Source organism: Lasiosphaeria miniovina, assembly GCF_030549165.1.
Source record: "Lasiosphaeria miniovina strain SMH2392-1A chromosome Unknown B0T26scaffold_1, whole genome shotgun sequence".
In the NCBI taxonomy this organism is placed as follows: Eukaryota; Fungi; Ascomycota; class Sordariomycetes; order Sordariales; family Lasiosphaeriaceae; genus Lasiosphaeria; species Lasiosphaeria miniovina.
Genome location: NW_026848220.1, coordinates 1156284 through 1171955, shown reverse-complemented (window position 1 = coordinate 1171955; position 15672 = coordinate 1156284). Strand labels below are relative to the sequence as shown.

General features: G+C 55.2%; 4 protein-coding genes across 4 annotated transcripts; 1 reads left to right on the top strand and 3 right to left on the bottom strand.

Moving 5' to 3' along the window:
* Positions 1-808: 808 nt before the first annotated feature.
* Positions 809-1969, top strand: B0T26DRAFT_736213 (ubiE/COQ5 methyltransferase family-domain-containing protein; the record flags this gene model as incomplete). Its single annotated transcript, XM_060443304.1, has 2 exons — positions 809-1131; positions 1207-1969. The coding sequence occupies 2 exons, from the start codon at positions 809-811 to the stop codon at positions 1967-1969; spliced, it is 1086 nt and encodes a 361-aa protein (XP_060302131.1).
* Positions 1970-3309: 1340 nt separating this feature from the next.
* Positions 3310-6099, bottom strand: B0T26DRAFT_683269 (uncharacterized protein). The gene is made up of 4 exons (XM_060440799.1): positions 5784-6099; positions 5397-5550; positions 5220-5331; positions 3310-5161 (listed from the first exon to the last, which is right to left on the bottom strand). Exons 1-4 carry the CDS (start codon positions 5790-5792, stop codon positions 3361-3363), a joined length of 2076 nt encoding a protein of 691 aa, XP_060302130.1. The 5' UTR covers positions 5793-6099; the 3' UTR covers positions 3310-3360.
* A 1363-nt stretch (positions 6100-7462) lies between these two features.
* Positions 7463-11268, bottom strand: B0T26DRAFT_8612 (uncharacterized protein). Its single transcript, XM_060447744.1, has 3 exons — positions 10995-11268; positions 8222-10798; positions 7463-8155 (listed from the first exon to the last, which is right to left on the bottom strand). The coding sequence occupies exons 1-3, from the start codon at positions 10998-11000 to the stop codon at positions 7862-7864; spliced, it is 2877 nt and encodes a 958-aa protein (XP_060302129.1). The 5' UTR covers positions 11001-11268; the 3' UTR covers positions 7463-7861.
* A 2296-nt stretch (positions 11269-13564) lies between these two features.
* B0T26DRAFT_736210 (amidase signature domain-containing protein) lies at positions 13565-15585 on the bottom strand (the record flags this gene model as incomplete). Its single annotated transcript, XM_060443303.1, has 3 exons — positions 13565-15248; positions 15338-15415; positions 15530-15585. 3 exons carry the CDS (start codon positions 15583-15585, stop codon positions 13565-13567), a joined length of 1818 nt encoding a protein of 605 aa, XP_060302128.1.
* Between the last annotated feature and the right edge of the window lie 87 nt (positions 15586-15672).

The window sequence follows — 15672 nt, the reverse complement described above, 5'->3', positions numbered from 1 at the left end:
ATGATTTTCACCACATGCTGCGCGCCCTACTTTCTAATTTGTGACACATTCCCAAACCAAAACAATACCACAACACCACTCACCGTCAGCAAACAGAAACACCCAGAGCAAAACGAGACAACCTGCCACAAACTTCACGCAATCAATAATATGGGGGCTGCCGCTGCATTCGCCATCGTCATCTTCTGCGTTCTGGGCATTGCGGCCGGGATTTATGTTTTGGCGTACAAGCACCTCATCAACCTGTTCGAATGGCATTCGGGAGAGAATGCGCCCTCGCCAGCCTAACCGTCAGACAGGTCAGTTTCAGTTTCGGAATACCGAGTTCCCAATGCCCGAGATGCTAGCTTGCGGCATGGATTGCGGCTGCGGCTACGAGCTGTCTGTTTTTGGCAATGGCAGGTGAGGCCAAGCAAGGGTCTGGGATGCTACCAACGCTCTCCAGGGCCGCAACACACAGTGTGGTTTGCGGATGCGACACGCACAAAACGGAGCATGGCCCACCGTCATAAACCTAGGGTGCTGCCAGGTTCCGTTTCTTATCCGCTTCCACCCCACGGATAGCGTTTCCCCCACTCAAGGACAAGGCTGAGCCATACCTGAGCGCTGCCTCCAATCAATCTTGGGCTATGCAGCCACTGGCACGGAAGCTTGGGCCCAAGTCTAGATTTTCTCAGCCTTCCCAACCCGTCCATTCAGGTGTTGGCATCGGCACAACGAGCATGAACTGATTCTCCACCAGACCAAGCCGGAGCAGTCACGCGCGCGTCCGACACCCGTTTGCCGGCCATCACCACCCGTCCTCACAATGGCGACCGCTGCCGCCCGACCCGCGGTTCTCCTCCGAAGAGCAGCAGCGCTAAAGAGAGGCGTCGCTGCCGCTTGCCCAGAACACGTCCAATTATCACGATCTTTCTCAGCGGCTCACCAGGCCCAGTCCCAGTCCCAGCGCGCCTCTGCAACAAATCCCGACTATGCGATCCCCAACCCCTCAAGGCCGACGCACTTTGGCTTTGAGACGGTGACTGAGGCCGAGAAGAGAGAGCGCGTTGCCGGCGTCTTCACCAATGTCGCCGAGTCGTACGACCGCATGAACGATATGATGTCGTTTGGGTGGCATCGGGTGTGGAAGTAAGCCAGTTTTTCTTGCCAATATCGAGCGAACAACCAGCTTCCCGAGGGAAAGGTTCTAACGACGCCATGCAGGGACTATTTCGTCTCTTCACTGAACCCGGGCTTCAGCCCCCTGACCAGCGGGCCGGACCCTCGCGTGCCGCAGCACATCCTCGACATTGCTGGCGGCACCGGCGACATCGCCTTCCGGATGCTGCACACGGCGCACGCCGTCAACGGCAACCCCGACGTGCGCGTCACTATCAGCGACATCAACCCGGCTATGCTCTCCGTGGGCAAGCAGCGGTCGCGGACGCTGCCCGCGAGCCAGCAGGCGGCGCTGAGCTTTGTCGAGGCCAACGCCGAGGACCTGACCAAGACCAAGCCGCTGGGCATGTCCCTCTCTCCCACCACACCCACATCACCCCCGGTCAACAACTCGACCACGGCCACGTCCAGCATCCCAGACAACAGCATCGACCTGTACACAGTCGCTTTTGGCATCCGCAACTTCAGCAACATACCCGCGGCGCTGCGCGAGGCGTACCGCGTGCTCAAGCCCGGCGGCGTCTTTGCCTGCCTCGAGTTCAGCAAGGCGGACAAGTACCCCATCTTGAACGCCCTCTACAAGGAGTGGTCATTCCGCGCCATCCCCCTCATCGGCCAGCTCGTCGCCGGCGACCGCGACAGCTACCAGTACCTAGTCGAGAGCATCGAGCGGTTCCCGAGCCAGGAGGAGTTCCGCGACATGATTGCCGACGCCGGCTTTGTTGTTAGTGGTGCCAACGGCGGCTACGAAGATCTGACCGGCGGCGTGGCGGCCATCCACAAGGGCATGAAGCCGAGAGATGCTTGAGAGGAACACTTCATTGATTCTCTGATGTGTAAGCTTTTAGAGAGTAGACAGACAGACAGACAGAACCATGTCTTTCCGACCCTTTCAGGGGGGGGGAGGAAATTCCCCCCAGGTAGAGCGGGCCTTGTAATGTGTATAGCTACATTCATGTAAAATAGATACCTACCCAGACACGCACAAACCCACGCGGGCCTGCTGTATTCCATTTCATTTGTTAGAAACGCAAAGAGAGCATGCTCTAACCCACGTCCCGGTCCAGAGCATGTATGAAACCACCCTCTGCCTTCCTTACTCGAAGGAAATGGGAAGGTGCTATATAACGTTATATCCCACGAGGTATCCAGGTCAATGACTGGCTGGACTTTGGGATCCGTATTTTCCTGGTGGGCGCCTCTGAAACTGTGTATTCTCACGAAAGTCGAGAATAAGACCCCCAAAATAGGAGAAACCTGTCCGAGTTACCAACGATAATTAAGCAAATGAGCCCCAACCTAAGGTCCTCCTGGTGGCCTCTTGAGCTCTGAAACAACCCGCGATATGTCTATCTCCTGTTGGGCCTTGCTAGGCCTATCCATTTTTAGCCAGTTTCGTCCGATGTTTTCGATTTTCGATAAAAGATATGCATACGGATAGTTACCTGGTCAGCCAAGCCACCTCCTTATCTCAAATAGATCACAAAAAACACAAAGTCCACACTCGCCCTGCTCCACGAATATGATCCCTCGCATGCCAGCCATCACACTTTACTTTCCAAAGAGCAAGTCGATTTCCTTTTCGGTATAGTACAGTACAGCACGTAGGAGTGCTGAATAATGAATTGGGTTATATAATCTGTCATTATCGCACAAAGCTTCCATCGACCACCCCCGAGATATGGCAGAGAGATTGATAAAGTTTCAACCTCGGAATACAAGCTACACTGGAGGGAGACAATAATATGACATTTGACACTGAAAAGTGACAAGCTAGTGTAGTTAAAGAAGTAGTAAACGAAGACAGAAGCGATCTCTGAAACTCCCATCCCCCACCTTCAACGAGCTGTCTTTCTCAAGATGCCCGCTTCTTCTTTTACCGACAGCCGTATGATTACCTAAAAAGCAAAAGAAGAAGTCAAGCCGAAGCCGGGTTTCCGTCCACCGTAGAAAAACCGCAAAGGAAAAGAGCAAGAACAAGCCACAAATCAAATATGTTAACAGGCGAAGGTAAGACGAGAGTGCCCGCTTCCCACGAGAAAAGGTCTTGAGTTGTCGGGCCATGGGTTTCCGCTGATGAGCTCCCGCTAATTCAAGTAAGGAGCCCATTTATACAGCATGTTAGCATAGTGGTACTGGCGGCACCGAGAGGGTATCGGTGTCGTCTCTCTTTTGGGACCCCCTTCCTCATTTACTTTCTCAAGAATCGACCGGCGCAGCTGCTGATGGTGCAGGGCTCCCGCTGCCTCCCTCGCCCTTGATTCCACCTCGGGGTCCTCTAGGACCTCGTCCACGTTCACCACCCCGACCGCCCCGGGGGCCCCCACGAGTAGCCCGTCGTCCAGCACCCTCACTGTCACTGGCAGTTCCGCCGCCGGCACTGCGATAACCGCTCGGTGGGTTTGCGCTGTCTCTGGCGCCGCCCCGGCTACTTCCCCAGTTGCCCGCACCGCCACGTGAACTAAACTGGCGGGGCGGCGGAGGCAAGAAGATTTTGACCAGGGGCTTGGAGCGATCCTCTTGGCCAGGGGCGCGGCTCTTCACATCATCAGGAAGTCGCTCCATGGCGGCATCCCGCTCCCTCTCCGTCTTGAACAGTGCGACCTTGTTGTTTGCGCCCCACTTGTCAATTTTGATGATGTTTTCTTTGTCCTCGTCTTGGAAAAGGTCCCGAACTTGCTCATCAGTTTGCGCGTTCATAACGAACAGGCCGATAATGTTGTCTGCCGCAGTCTTCAAGACAGGAGATGGCGCGGACTCGGGGGCGATAACACTTCCATTAGCAGCAGCCGCGGCTTGCTTATCGGCTTCCTTTGGCGAGGGTAAAGCAGGCTGGGACGTCTCTGGCGCAGCAGGGATCGAGGGGCTGGGAGCTGATACGATCGGCTTTGTAACCTGGGGGCCCTGGCGCTGCGCAATTGCCGGCGCAGGTGCAGTCTGCGTGTTAGGAGGAGCAGACGGGGGTAGGGGGCTTGCTCCGGAAGAGGTAGATTGGACTGCGGCAGACTGGGTAGTTCCCGCCTGTTGCTTAGTTCCACGGTGAGAAAAGTTGAATCCCTGAGCCTTCATTTCTGTACCGATCCGGCCGTCTTGGACCTCCAAGACAAGCCAACCAAACGCCGCATCCGCGAGATTGAAGTTCCACATGTTTTTGAACGCACTTTCGTCCACTTGGCCGAGTGCCTGGGCTGACTGGCCAGCAACCGCGCCGCCAAACGGATTACCACCAGCAGCAGTGGTAGGCATCTTCTCAACGATACCGAGTGCGTTCTTAAGAAGGTTCTGTTGGGCTTCGTTCTGCTGGATAGCAGGCTCGACCTCCCCCTTGACGGTCTCCCAAACATCATTGAATGAGGCCTTCGACGCTGCCAGCTTGCCGCGATAATGATCCAAGGTGGGGTTTACGCTGAATTCGTTGTAAGAGCTCCCATATCGGAAATGAAGGCCGGCAGAGATGGAGAAATCCGCCTTGAGCGTGACCGAGAGCTGGTTCAGGATGCCCTCACGCGCCGGAGAAGCATGCGTAATGAAAATCCGGGTCTCAGTGGGGTCGTAGACGCGGTTTGCGGTATCGACAAGCTCGCCCATCTGCAGGAGTGTCGTCCACATGGTCCCCTGTCCACCAGCAATCGTCGTCCGTCCCTCGCCGTTATCGAAAAGCTTGTGCATTACCACGGCACCACCCAATCCGAGAAGACGAAGCTTGACCCCGGCAATCTCGAGAAGCATGGACTGGGCCTCGTCGATAATGAAGAGGTTCGGCACCTTATACTCCTTAGACCGGAACTTCTCGAGCACCCGCACATCTTCGCAAGCGCCCCACACAGTGTAGACGGGGATTTCGAGCTTCAATTCGCCGGTGATCAGAAGGGGCAGTTCGGAAAGCGGCAGTTCGCTAGGCTGGAAACGCGCCTTCACCGGACCAGCACCGCCTTGAGCAATGGCTTTCTTGGTAGGCTCGGAGATGAGGGGCGAGTACTGGGCGACGTGTTTGAGGGTCCTAGATGGAATCTAGTTTTAGCAAGTCGACGGAGATGCAAAAAGAACAGGATTCTTACTTCTCGGCAATTCGCTCCAGCGACGACTCATCGTAGAAACCGAAGTCACCTGTGTGAATAATGTAATCGGCGTGGGCCGACTTGGCCAGGTCGTTCAAAGACCTGAGGTTTCCTGTAGCGCGGCCACCATTAGAAACATGTTACGCGCAGATAGCAACCTAATCTAGGAATGCCTACCTCGGACGTCCGCGATGCACAGAACTCTAATGGGCCCGGTCTGGATGATGCGACCCTGGTTCGGCAGCAGAGGCGTGGCCCCTGGGAGCGGACCCGGGTGAGTTGCGGCGCCATTGGGCAGGTAGCCTTGGTTGTTGTATAGATTGCGCGGTTGCTGGTCAGGTTTTCTGGTTAGTATCGATTTTAGTTGCGTGCTGTGGGCACCTTTGCGGGGGCGGCCCGAGCCGTGAGGCGCGCGAGACATGGCGATACTTCAGCGTAATCGAGAAGTAATACTGTTGATTTCAAGGGAGAAGAAGGGATACGGAGGTGGAATCTGGGGGTTGCTGCGGGGGATAGAAGGGGGCCGGCTAGGGAGAGATATGAAATCTGTAGAGGGAAGCTCACAGATGCCATCCCGGGAAGGAACCTCAGGTCAGAAGGAAGACGGGTGAGAGGAGGAGGGCGATAGTGGCTTCTGGTTCAGCGGCAGAAAGGCTGAAGAGGAAGGAAAAATCCAATGCGCGACGAGCGTTCTCCAAAGTCAAACAAAGAGGGCGTGACCGAGGGTGGGGTATCAAAAACTAAAAGTGATGGGTGAGGTGAAGGTAACTATTACAAAGATGGGAGAGGGCAGTAGGCCACGGGAGGGATGTGCGTAGTGACCTTCTTGTCGGGGATGAAGTTTTCAAAAGTTCGCCAGGCTCACTTTGCGGAGGGACGTGAATGGAAGCGCGAGTGTGTGAAACAGCATGCTCAAGTGCCCCATCCACTCTTTGGCGTTTTAGGCTTAGCGCCCTTTGCGCACTGGACAGGGCGCACCAATGAGGCACCGTTTAGGGAATTTTGGAGCTGGGGGCATCGTATCTTCAAAAATCACTTACACCTCCTGGATTCACCATCACCCAGTGCTGAGGTCGATGGGGTTGGTAGTTTGCGGAACGCATGTCAATGATGCGTGCCGAGAGGTCTTCTTCTTATTCGGAAGGTTTCTAAATATGCCTAAGTTAGCTACGGCGCCGAAATGCTACTCGATTGGGGTGAAGAAATTACCTACCTAGGTAGAATCTTTGCTGTAGCGACTAGGAAGGTGTCTGCGTAAAAGGGCGGGGGGTGACTGGGGGCTTTCTTGTGGCAAGCAGGTAAGGTAGGTGTTGTTTATCTCGTTGGGGAAGTAAGTGAGGTGGCTGGTTTGAGTCTGCTCTCGAAGTGCTACAAAGGAGACCCGACGTCAAGATGTCTGTTTCGGCATCCTCGAGTCACAGGAAGTAGTTAAAGAAAGCCACCTTAGCTATTTTGTACCTGCTGGCGGAGGAAAGAGCACCTTTTTATTTATCGAGGGAAGGTGCGGGTCTGGTATAAGACCCGACTCCTGACCGCTATCAATACTATCGCCTTAATTTTCGTCCGACTCGCCCTTCCTTCACCGGCTTAGAAAGCGTCCCCCATATGGTGTACCACTGCTTGTAATAATCCATAGTTAAACAGATCCAAGCTAGAAGCCAATAACGCCTCGATGACCTTCCATTGTCTGGGCCGAGCTCATGCCATGCATGTTCCCGATACCTGCAAGTATTTCCCAGACTGCACCTGATTTCGACAAGAATACCGCAGGTTCCGGGCAGACAAAGGGAACTCACGCAGGTGGCGGACAAACGGATGGAAGCCCCGTCATGCCTTGGAGTCATTTCCTTATAAACGACACACGTTGCAGCTATGGTCACGGCAGACGGAGCGGACGGACATTCCGAGTGTTGGATTTCTCGTCATTCTTCTGAACAGTCTCGGAACCGATCTCATGGTATCCCACGCCACCCACTACCACCTGCCTTGATCTTCCCCCCAGGCTCATGCAAAAATGAATATCTGATCTTTGTGCCTATATATGCCTTCTCCCGTTAGATATGAAGCGCCGCGCGGACGTTGGTAAAGGCATGCACAAGATGACTGGCAAGGGCGCAATCATTAGACTCCCAGAATCCCGAATTCGCGGAAAGGAAAGAGTAAGGTAACATCAAAGTCCGCTGCTGAAGGCGAGCCACGCAAGTGGGTGGAAGAATATTGGTGCGTGTAATGCTATAGCAATGATGTGCGTCAAGCGATAAAAAATAGTTATAACTAATCTGCTAAGGGAAAGGGGGGCTCAGACGACGCGCCACCAAAACAATGATGAGCCAGACTCCCTTTCGAACCGCCCTTCCCGTTTGGTTTCCTCAATGTGTGTGAAAATGTTGTGTGTGCATGTGTATGCGTGTGTGCCTGGAACGCCGTATTATGCGCATGGGAAGGACTCTTGCCTGACACTTTCCGTCTCCGGCTTGCGCTGTCCCCGGCCGCCATGCAATCACCCAGCCAACTTTCAGCCCCTCAGAAACTCTCACCACCTGGCGGTGTGTACTACTTTCACAAGAACAGAGGATTGGCAAGATTTAGACAACCCGAGGCAAACGGAGAAGAAGTTGCCGGACAATGGGCTCTTGGTGGGCCTACCACATGTCGTTGTTCTCGTCGTCGTCGTCGTCGTCGTAATGGTTGTCGCGACCGTAGTAGTAGTTCTGCCCTGCGCCGTTACCGTGTTGCTGGCCATGCCCTCCTCCCTGTTGTCCCGGGCCACCGTAGCCATCGTGGCCTCGATGATTGCCATTCTGCTGAGTAGCAGATCCATAATCGTTCTGGCGCTGATCAACACCATGCTCGTATTCGTAGATTTGAGCATCGTCCACATATTGGACGCTCCCATCATGCTGGTTTCCGGTGTCCCCATATTGCTGGCCCCCGGACTAAGGAAGTGTTAGCGAAAGACTACCATATATCGACAACGCATAAAACAAGCGCTAGTCACTCACGCGATGGTAGTCAAAATCGAATTTCCCATCCTGCCCACCCTGTTGCTGAGCCATCTGTTGTTCTCTCTGCTGTTGCTGTTGCTGTTCTAGCTGTGCTTGCTCGGCCTCTCGCCGCTTGCGTTCCTCCTCCTGTCGCTTTTGCTGGGGCGAAATGGGGACTTGGAGTTGTGGATGCATCGCTTGAACTTTGGCGAGGTATGAATACATGAAGTTGCTGAGAAGCACCTGACTTTGCAGTGGCCGGCGGGGATTGGCGAGCTTGATATGGGCCATGCGGTAGATGGCACGCTCCTCGATAATGGGAAATCGGGTCCAAGGGTAGTCCACGTCTGCGCGAAGCTGCCGCGGTGGAGGATCTGGGGTAAGGGGCCGATGCTCCTTCTTTTTGTGGCCAGGCTCCTTGTCGCCCTTCTTTTTGGATCCCCCAAAGAGGCCACCAAAGAAGCCATCTTTCTCCTTTTTGCTTTCGCTTACTTTGCGATTGCTCTCCTTCTTCCGCTCTTCATAGAGTTTGTTGTCGATGCTGTCGCGGTCAATCAGCAGACTCTCGCGACCCTTGGCGACAACGTTATCAATCGAGCTCTGAAGAACATCAAGGCGCGCATTATCGTGGCTCTTATCCCCAGTCTTTCCCTTGGCCTTTCTGGCTTGTTCTTCCTTCTCCCGCTTCTTTCTCTCTTTATCATCACTCTTGAACCACTTCCATCCAGAGGATGACTTGCTGGACATGATACTCTCCGTATCGTCCTTGTCTTTGGGCTTCCTTTCAGAAGACCTCCTCTCCTCAGCCGTATTAAGGGTTGGTATGAACGTCAGGTTGGCAGTGGTCGTCCCGCCGCTACCTGGGAGTAAGGTTGGGTGGCTGGCCATATCACCGATGTTGGAATTATCATTAGAAACAGGCTTCTCCTTAACGGGCTGTTCTCTAAAGCTGGGCTGCTCTCCGAAGCTGGCCTGTGTTGGAGAAGTCGGAGACGGGATAGGCTTTCCGGGAGAGGGACGCTTGCTTGAGCGAGCTGGAGGCCCGTCAATGGGCGGCTGTGGTTGTTCATCATACAAGGACTGTGATGACTTCTGGGACGAAGATCTTTCGGGGAAAGTGACTGGAGGCTGCGAGGTTGTGTCCGGGACAGGTGGTGTTTCGACTATCAAGGGGATGGAGGGGACAGGGGGGACAGGAATGTTACGTGCAGCGGCCGAGGAGGTTCTGACAGGTAACACAGGTAATGATGGGGGAGATGAGGGCGTTACTGGGCTCTCGATGTCGTCCTGTGCTTGTCCGTCTAGTAGGGCTGCTTCGGCACCGGTAGGAGAAATAGCAGGAGTCTCTCTAGAGAAATTCTGCTGCCTCCGAACCGAGCGTGTGGGCCGAGAATAGTTCTCGGCCACCGGCTCAGACTGTACTTTGGCTAGCGAACTTCCGTACGCGGGGTCGATAGGTGGAAGCGGTGGGGCATCTTCTGTGTCCTTGTTGTCTGTTTGCCTTCCGGTTGCCCTTTTAGAAAACGGCACCCGTTCTCCACGTATGCTGCCACCTTTCCTATACGTTGTTCTCCTTGAGCGCTGCAGGCCCATGCCGGGAGCGACCGGTAGGATGGGCAAGTCTCCCTCGCCACCCTCCGCCCGGACATCATCTGCCAACTTTTGGACGGCTTTCTTCGGGTCGTTGACAAGATCGTTGAGGCTGAGTTCTGGTGTGGCGTACTCGTTAAGAGGGTAATTCCGTTCCAGCCTTTCAGCTCCGTCCACATACCCGTCCCCACCGCTGTGGGTGTTAATTTGTCGAGAGAGCATAGACTTCTTCCTCCTCAGACCGCCCGCGTCACCACCCCGTTGAGACCCAGAGGCGGAGAGCAACGAATCTCCAGACCGCCGCTTCATCGTCTGTACTCGGTTCTCGAGAAAGTCCTTGAATGCCGTTGGCTCCAGTTCTGGGTGCACTCTGGCCGGTACCCATAACAGGCGGGAGGGGTCTGCCTCGTCATCGTCTCCCGACGGCGCGATTGCGGGAATCGCTACCAACGACATGCCCGAGAAAGGCACTAGATCAGGGTCGTGGTTTATCACGTCCATCGACATGCGCCGCAGCGCTTGCAGGTTACTGAGCTCCTGGGCAATGTCGTTCGCATTATCAATATTGGTCATGGGGAATTGCGAGCTTTCTCGCAACGACGGGGTTGGCGAAAGTGGCTGGAGGGGAGAATTTGGTCCTTCGAAGGAGCTGCTCCGTTGGCTGCTGATTCGCGCAGGAAATGTATGTGTCTTCTTGATGCCAGTGCCGTTAGGCGGGCCCGCCTGCGCCGAAGAGCTTTGGTCCGAGATTGTGCGCACCAGCCGCAGCCGGTCTCCCGATGGCTCGGCGGGTGCCTGGGATTTGGCCAACTGCTCGCTCCCATACTTGGGCGTGACAAAGCTCATAGGCCGGTTGTCCTCGGCGCCGGAATCGTCTTCATCACCATACATGGTCCCTATGGCCTCGGTGACGTGGTGGCTAGGGTCGGAAATGGACAGCTGGTTGGCGTGGCCGCGTCGGTTTGCAAAGCTGCCGCCAACATTGCCACGGGGCCGGGATGATGTCTGTACAGAAAAGGCAAGAAAGTTAGCCGATGAGGCGATCCCTGGCCCACAAGGGGGGGTGGCCCATATTTTTCTTCTTTATTTCCATGTAGTGCGCGATGAGACCCCGTATTTTGTAACCTGCTTGACGCGCAGGTGCTGCCGAACACCGAGCGCGGGGATCACGGAGAACATGGAGAGGGGAGTATTTACGCACCATCATCGGGACTGGGAGAGAGCCTCGCGGGAGGCCAGAGTCCAAGCCTCCTCCCCTTGGTTATTTGCTTGGTTGGCCGACCGAAAGCGGACAGTCGCGTGTCGCTTGTCTCTCATGAGCGGAAGAAGAGACGCCCAAGGAGGGGTCCGAGAAGGGCTCGAGGCGGTGATTTCTATGTGCAACGTCGTGCGGGGATGCGCTTCGAGAATCCGCTCGCGGGCCTTCTGGGAGAAGTGTCTATCGAGACTCAGGGGCGGGAAACCCGGAGACCTGAGGTGGGCGGCAACGTGCGTCGGCGGGGAACGTGGTGCCAAGGTACTCTGTTCTGTGCTGTACTGGACGCGACTCGGGTCAACTCGCCATGGACAAGAGCGTCTGGACAGCAGCGAAGGCGGATAAGTGAGCGTGGTAGCCTTTTCGTGTTTGGCTGCGTCGAGCAATGTCGATCGATGGCGTAGCGGCGCGATCGTGCTAAAGTTGGGAGAGGCGTCGGGAGTTGGATGGCGTAGCGAGGCACAGGAAGCCAGGATGGTGTCTCCTTCTCTAGGCCCTGTTGAATGCAAATCCAACGGTAAATTTGAGCGCTGCTTTTAGGGGGGGCCAACCGGTCGGGGGTCGGACGGTCGAGGAGCCCAGATCAGGCGCATGGGCTAGGTTGCCTGCCCGCCCGGTCTTGTTGCATTAGCGCATCAAACCACAGCGACTGTCCTTGTCACGTGGAAATGCGCTGAATTGGGATGCTGGGGCCGCTTCCAGTGCCCTTGCCCCCTGGGGTGTCGACAATTAGGCGGCTAAGCACTGCTCGCCTAGGCTTCCTGCCTTAGGCTATCCGTACCCTGGGATCCTCTCATTCTCCCAGTTCGGAAAGGAAGCGACGAGCAGGGAAATGCTACTTCCGGTTGCACTAATTATCTCCGACCTTTTCTCTGTTGCCGTCCCGGAGTTCATGAATGTTTCAGTTGCTTCTAATAGTGCGGCATCTGTAGATCTCAGGTCTACCAGCTTGCTTAGGCCATTGTGTGTATTCTGCAAGTGCTTCTAACCCGAAGGCTGGGGGTAGGGTGCCTTACCTTGAGCGCCTGCGGAAAGTCGCGAATAGAAAATTTGGTGAACACACCTTCCAAATCCTTCCAGGATAGACGTCATGGACATGTCAGGGGCAGAACTTAGGGGTGGTTTCTATCCTCCCGGGCTGTTTACACTTCTTGCTGGGAATTTTCTAAATCATTTTAGGAAGTGTCTATTTTGTTCACTGACTTCCTCAGTTTCAAGACTAAGAACACTGTATTATGGAAACAGATGATATTGAGAGAGTTGTTGTGCCGTCAATTGGTAATGCTGAGCGAAGAATTTGTATTAATACCGGTAATAAGTCTTCGGAAACACCCTGGTAGTTCGGTGTCGACGATGTCATCGTCTGTTTCCTAATAGAAGTTCCTGGGCCCCCGCGCATGTTTCTTATGCCTTCTTACTTAACCCGGGCAGCGGGCTGTGTTCCTTTCGGGATTATCTTGATTCACACTGATGCGCGCAAGCTCTTATTCATCCACTCGCGCAAACCCGGCTCACGGTCCAACGTTCAGCAAGTCCTCTTCAATAATGCCTCACCCCCGTCCATCTGGCCCGGAAAGCTAGGAAATGTTCACTTTGCCCAACAGACTCGGAGACAAGGAGGCAGAAACGACATACATAGGACAACGGACCTATCGGAGGTTACGGACCGTTGGTAAGAGCCAGCAAGCCGCCGAAGCCGAGAATCCAGAAAGCAAGCGGGACGGGACCCCATTGCATGAGGCAAGCAATCTCATTTTAAATTTTTGGCAGCGGCTGTTGCAACCTCCAAAAAAAAGGCTCTGTCACGCTTTGAGGCGCCACTCGAAGGCCTTTGTGTGGGGATAGCGAAATCTGGCTGGCCAACCAGCAGCCGCCTTATCACCTCCTGTCCCCTTATCCTGCAGCTAGCAGCCGCCCAGTATTGTGTGCCTCAAACCCACAGGCAGCCTTCAACTTTAAGGTTGATTCCTCCTAGTTCTACAACTGTAACTCACCTCTTGGTGCCAACTACTGGCCGAGCCGCAGTTCATGTTAGTATCTCAACTTTGGAAAATACCCCCTCTCCTTTTGGCTCATCCTAAAGCGATAAGTGGGCATTGTGTTTAGCCTCGTCACTCGGCACTGTAAAGGATCCGTTATCTTCTTGCTTCCTATGTAGCACCTAACAGGACAAGAATTGGAAGTTACCTAGTGTATTTCTTGTCAGTTTCTTGTCCCAATTTCTAATTTGAATGGGATGGACTTTGCCAGAGGTAAAGACAACTCATCTAAAACCAACCCAACTGCAAGACCGCTATGACACTTGCACTTATTAATCCATTAGAAATAAATGGCAACTCGCAGCTTTGTTCGCTAAAAAGGGGGGCCGTTCCCAATACAATTTCGCCGTGCGAAATCATTTTAGGGGGTATCTATGCCACGGCAGGTTTTACAAAAAAAACGCTCTCGAGCTACCCATAACATACAAACAGGTCTATCCTGTATTTTGTACAGATAAAACAAAACGGTCGAATCAATCAGGCACGGCGCGCCCCCCTCGCGAGCTGCACAACATCAACCCAGTTCGGCGGACGGCGCCTGTGCTCAGCACCGAGCTGTTCCGCGAGCAGGCCGAAACGTAGCAGCTGCTCCTCGGCACACCACTCGCCCGTGGCCATGAGGCCGATGGGGATGGGCGCGCCCCCGAGCTCGGCCGGGACGAAGCCTGCGGGCACCGAGATGCTCGGCAGGCCGCAAAAGTTTGCAAGCCACACGTACTCCATGCTCTGCATCGTGCGGTGGCCGTCGTTGACGCCGTGCTTGAGCTCTGCGCTGCCGCCGCGGATCGGCCAGCCCTCGCACGCCGTCGTGGGCGTGACGATCAGCATCCCCGGGTGCTGTTCCCACAGCCAGGCCAGGTGCTGCATCAAGACGCGCCGCAGCTTCTGCGCCAACATATAGTCCGTCGCGGGCGTGACCCGGCCGAGCGCCAGCAGGATCCGGTTGGCCGCCGTCAGTCCCCGCGTGTCCGGCAGCAGCGTTGCCGCGTCGTTCAGCACCGTCAGGGCGTGCGCCGTCTGGCCTTCGGGCAGGAGCGGAATGTCGATCTTGACCGTGATGTAGCCGTGGTCCTGTACCAGCTGCCGCACCATGCCATAGCAGAGCGTCTGAATCGTGGGCGTCGCCTGCGAGATCCAGTCCGTGGGAATGCCGAGGATCTTTGGCTCACCCGTCGAGGGGGCCGTCAGCCGTAGCCGTCCGAGATCAGGGAATGGAGAGGTTGGGTGCGGTTCCGCGACGACTTGGAACATGGCTGCGAGCGATGCGACATCGGCAGCGATGGGACCGAGGCAAGCGCATGTCAGGCAATGGTTCTGGCCGGGCTTGAACGAGAGCCGACCGTGTGTAGGCTTGAGGCCGAAAACGCCGCACAAGCTTGATGGGATGCGGATGCTCCCGCCGCCGTCGCTGCCAAGGCCTACAGGAATGAGGCCGGCGCTAACTGCGTAGCCCGTGCCCGACGAGCTGCCGCCCGTGTAGTAGTTCGGATTGTACGGGTTTAGCGGGGTGCCATAGATGGGGTTGTTGCCCGTCGTGTCGAGCCCGAACTCGTGCATTGAGAGCTTGCCAAGTATAATGGCGCCAGCGGCCTCGAGCTTCCGCACACACCAGGTTGTACCGGCTCCCTCGTCGGGGGAAGTGTACGTGTTTTTGGATCCGAGGCAAGTGCGGTAGCCTTCCATGTCATATTCGTCCTTGACACCCGTAGGGACACCATCGAGCGGGCCGAGGGAGCGGTTTTCCTTGTATCGCTGAGTTGATTCACTGGCTGCTCTCAGGACCCTGCCGATATTGGTCTCAAACCAGGCCTTGGAGTGCTCGTTTGGCTGGGGCAAATCGCGCCTAATCAAGGGCAGCAAGGCTTCTACGACCTCAAGCGGAGTCAAAGCCCCTGAGAGATATAGCTTGTGGTACTCTGCCACCGAGTAGTATTTCGCCTGGGGAAAGATGCCATGCGGACTTGGCTTTAGTTCCTCCACAGGGTGCGGTTGTGAAGACTCATCCGCTGCTTTGTCCTCATCGCCAGTTGCCTCTGGCAGGCGAACGACTTGAGGCTCAAACCACGGTTCATAGTCTTCAATGTGCTCAATAATCTTGCGCAGAGAGCCGAATCCAGCGTTGCGCCATACCGCCTCCCTCAAGAAGCTGAGCCATTCCATGCTATGGAATGACACGGGCTGTTAGAGCCTGCAGTGCTAATGCATAAACGGCAAGCAAACAAATGGCGGCCATATTGCACGGAGACTTACAGAAACGCAGCCGCCACGAGGACGATGCCCCTGACCCCGGGGACGGGCTTCCTCTCATTTCGATAGGGCACATCAGGACTAAACGCAACAACATTAGTCAAACGGTCAGGTAGACATTGAAATGGCTTTCTTCTGGAGGCGGCGCTCCGACGACCCTGTCGGGTTCCTGCTCCGATTGCCCGAGGTACTCACCCTTTCAGTGGCTCTGGATAATTCAGGAACTTGCGAGACCGGAGTTCCGAGCTCATTTTCGTCACTGGCGTGGGATTTAACCACACATGTACCTTGTCCGTGATTGGAGATACTTGGGTTACATAGATGATGCTGGACTAGAC